At 35.5% G+C, this 1,544-nt stretch overlaps 3 protein-coding genes across 12 annotated transcripts in view; 2 read left to right on the top strand and 1 right to left on the bottom strand.

Annotated features, from left to right (window-relative positions):
• Positions 1-692, top strand: part of LOC102670619 (protein shifted) — a 4,856-nt gene extending 4,164 nt beyond the window's left edge. For both annotated transcript variants that reach the window (XM_006613635.1, XM_006613634.1), the window contains one exon: positions 14-692. In XM_006613635.1, the coding sequence (XP_006613698.1) occupies positions 14-240 (227 nt within the window). In that variant the 3' untranslated portion in view covers positions 241-692. The remainder of the gene's footprint in view (positions 1-13) is intronic.
• The window catches only part of LOC102681499 (5-demethoxyubiquinone hydroxylase, mitochondrial), a 2,993-nt gene extending 1,704 nt beyond the window's left edge, over positions 1-1,289 (bottom strand). For 3 of the 6 annotated variants that reach the window (XM_006613633.2, XM_006613632.2, XM_031509528.1), the window contains exon 1: positions 878-1,289. The gene's annotated coding sequence lies outside the window, so the exon portion shown is untranslated. Of the gene's footprint in view, positions 1-28; positions 166-877 lie in introns of those variants that run through there. The other 3 variants (XM_006613631.2, XM_006613630.2, XM_031509529.1) reach the window with 3 other exon arrangements.
• Positions 1,038-1,544, top strand: part of LOC102670842 (DNA-binding protein P3A2) — a 7,985-nt gene continuing 7,478 nt past the window's right edge. For 2 of the 4 annotated variants that reach the window (XM_006613637.2, XM_006613636.2), the window contains exon 1: positions 1,038-1,172. The gene's annotated coding sequence lies outside the window, so the exon portion shown is untranslated. Of the gene's footprint in view, positions 1,173-1,426 lie in introns of those variants that run through there. The other 2 variants (XM_031509526.1, XM_031509524.1) reach the window with 1 other exon arrangement.

The following is a 1,544-nucleotide window of genomic DNA, read 5'->3' as shown; positions in this document are numbered from 1 at the left end:
TTTTTTTTTTTAGCAAAATGTGTAATACCCTGTTTAAATGGAGGAAAATGCAAAGGGAATAATGTATGTAGATGTCCTGCTGGTTTTAAAGGTGATCATTGTGAAATTGGTAGACGATCTCCACAACGTTCAGCGTGCACAAGAGCATGCAGAAATGGAACTTGTCAACCTGATAATACATGTCTTTGTGAACCTGGTTGGTTTGGAAAGTTGTGCAATAAAAATAAGCCATGGGCTTAAAATTAGAAGCAATTTTCCTCTGATGGTATTATTTATAACCAATTGGATTAATATAAAAATTTCTTATTTCATATCTTATAACTTTGAATTCTATTTACATGATGTTCATTCATAAATTTAAGACATTTTCTCACATTTAATTTAATAATTTCTACATTATATTATATTTTTTAAAATGATATTAGATACTTCAAAAAAGAATGGATAACTAATTTTATGATATGATTGTTTTATAAATTAAATAGCAATAATTTTAAAATCCAATTGGTTAATACCACTAAACTAATATTTAGTTAGTAATTTACCCTACCCCAGATGTGATATGTAAAGCTGCTTTACGACATTTTATACTATTAAATATTATTTTTAAATAATATACTTTTATATTGTTAGATTTATGTAATGATTGTAAAGAATATATATACAAAATATATTTTCTCTCTTATAATTAATATTCTTTTATGTTGATTTCATAAAATTATATTTCACTTTAAATTTTTTTGACATTTAAAGTTAAAGTTTTAAATTTCAATTATTTATAATAATTTTTCTTTTTGAGAAAATAATAAAAGATACAAATATTACTAATAAAAAAAAATACTATTATTCAAATTTATATGATAAAAAAATTGCATACCAATTCTGCAGTCGTTCGAATAGAAAACGTCAAAACAACGTGAAGGAACGATTGCTTCTACCTGTTTCAGATATACAAGTTTAGGTTAGACTGAAACTCAGCAACATCACTCCAGGGACGCTGAGAACAAGAGTCACGTGTTTCAGGATCCAATAAGAACGTACATCAGATAGACGCCATAACGCGTACCCCAGAAGCACTATCCAATCACGTTATTCCAGACTCGTATACATGTATATGGTGTTCGTGTTTCCGTGGTCGCTGGTATCTATTTGCAGATTTTCACGGGAAATCGGTGAGTGCCGAAGAGATATCGGTGCGTTATTAGCACGTAAGTGATCGTTGAGGGCCCGGGCGATGCGCGGATGTTGCGCATTCGCAAAATAAGGGCAATTTCGCATCGTCTGCTTGGAGTGCACCGCGCAGGCTCGCTCAAAATGGCCGCCTCGCTGCCGCGTTTGTTGTGGTGGAGATGGAGAGCCGCGTAGCCGATCGATACGCCTGCTGGCGAAACTGGCCATGGTGTCTATGGCGGCTGTTGTGCGTGTTGTGGCGTGGCGCGACGTACACGCGAGTTACGAGCGGTGAGATAGAAGGTCGCGTGCTAGCCTCACGGTGGTGGTGCTGTGCGGGTGAGCGTTTGACACGGGTGGCGAGATGACCGCGA

The sequence above is a fragment of the Apis dorsata genome, unplaced genomic scaffold (genome assembly GCF_000469605.1).
Source record: "Apis dorsata unplaced genomic scaffold, Apis dorsata 1.3 scaffold_161, whole genome shotgun sequence".
Classification (NCBI taxonomy): Eukaryota; Metazoa; Arthropoda; class Insecta; order Hymenoptera; family Apidae; genus Apis; species Apis dorsata.
Note: the sequence above shows the minus strand (reverse complement) of the source record. Positions and strands in the feature narration are given on the sequence as shown.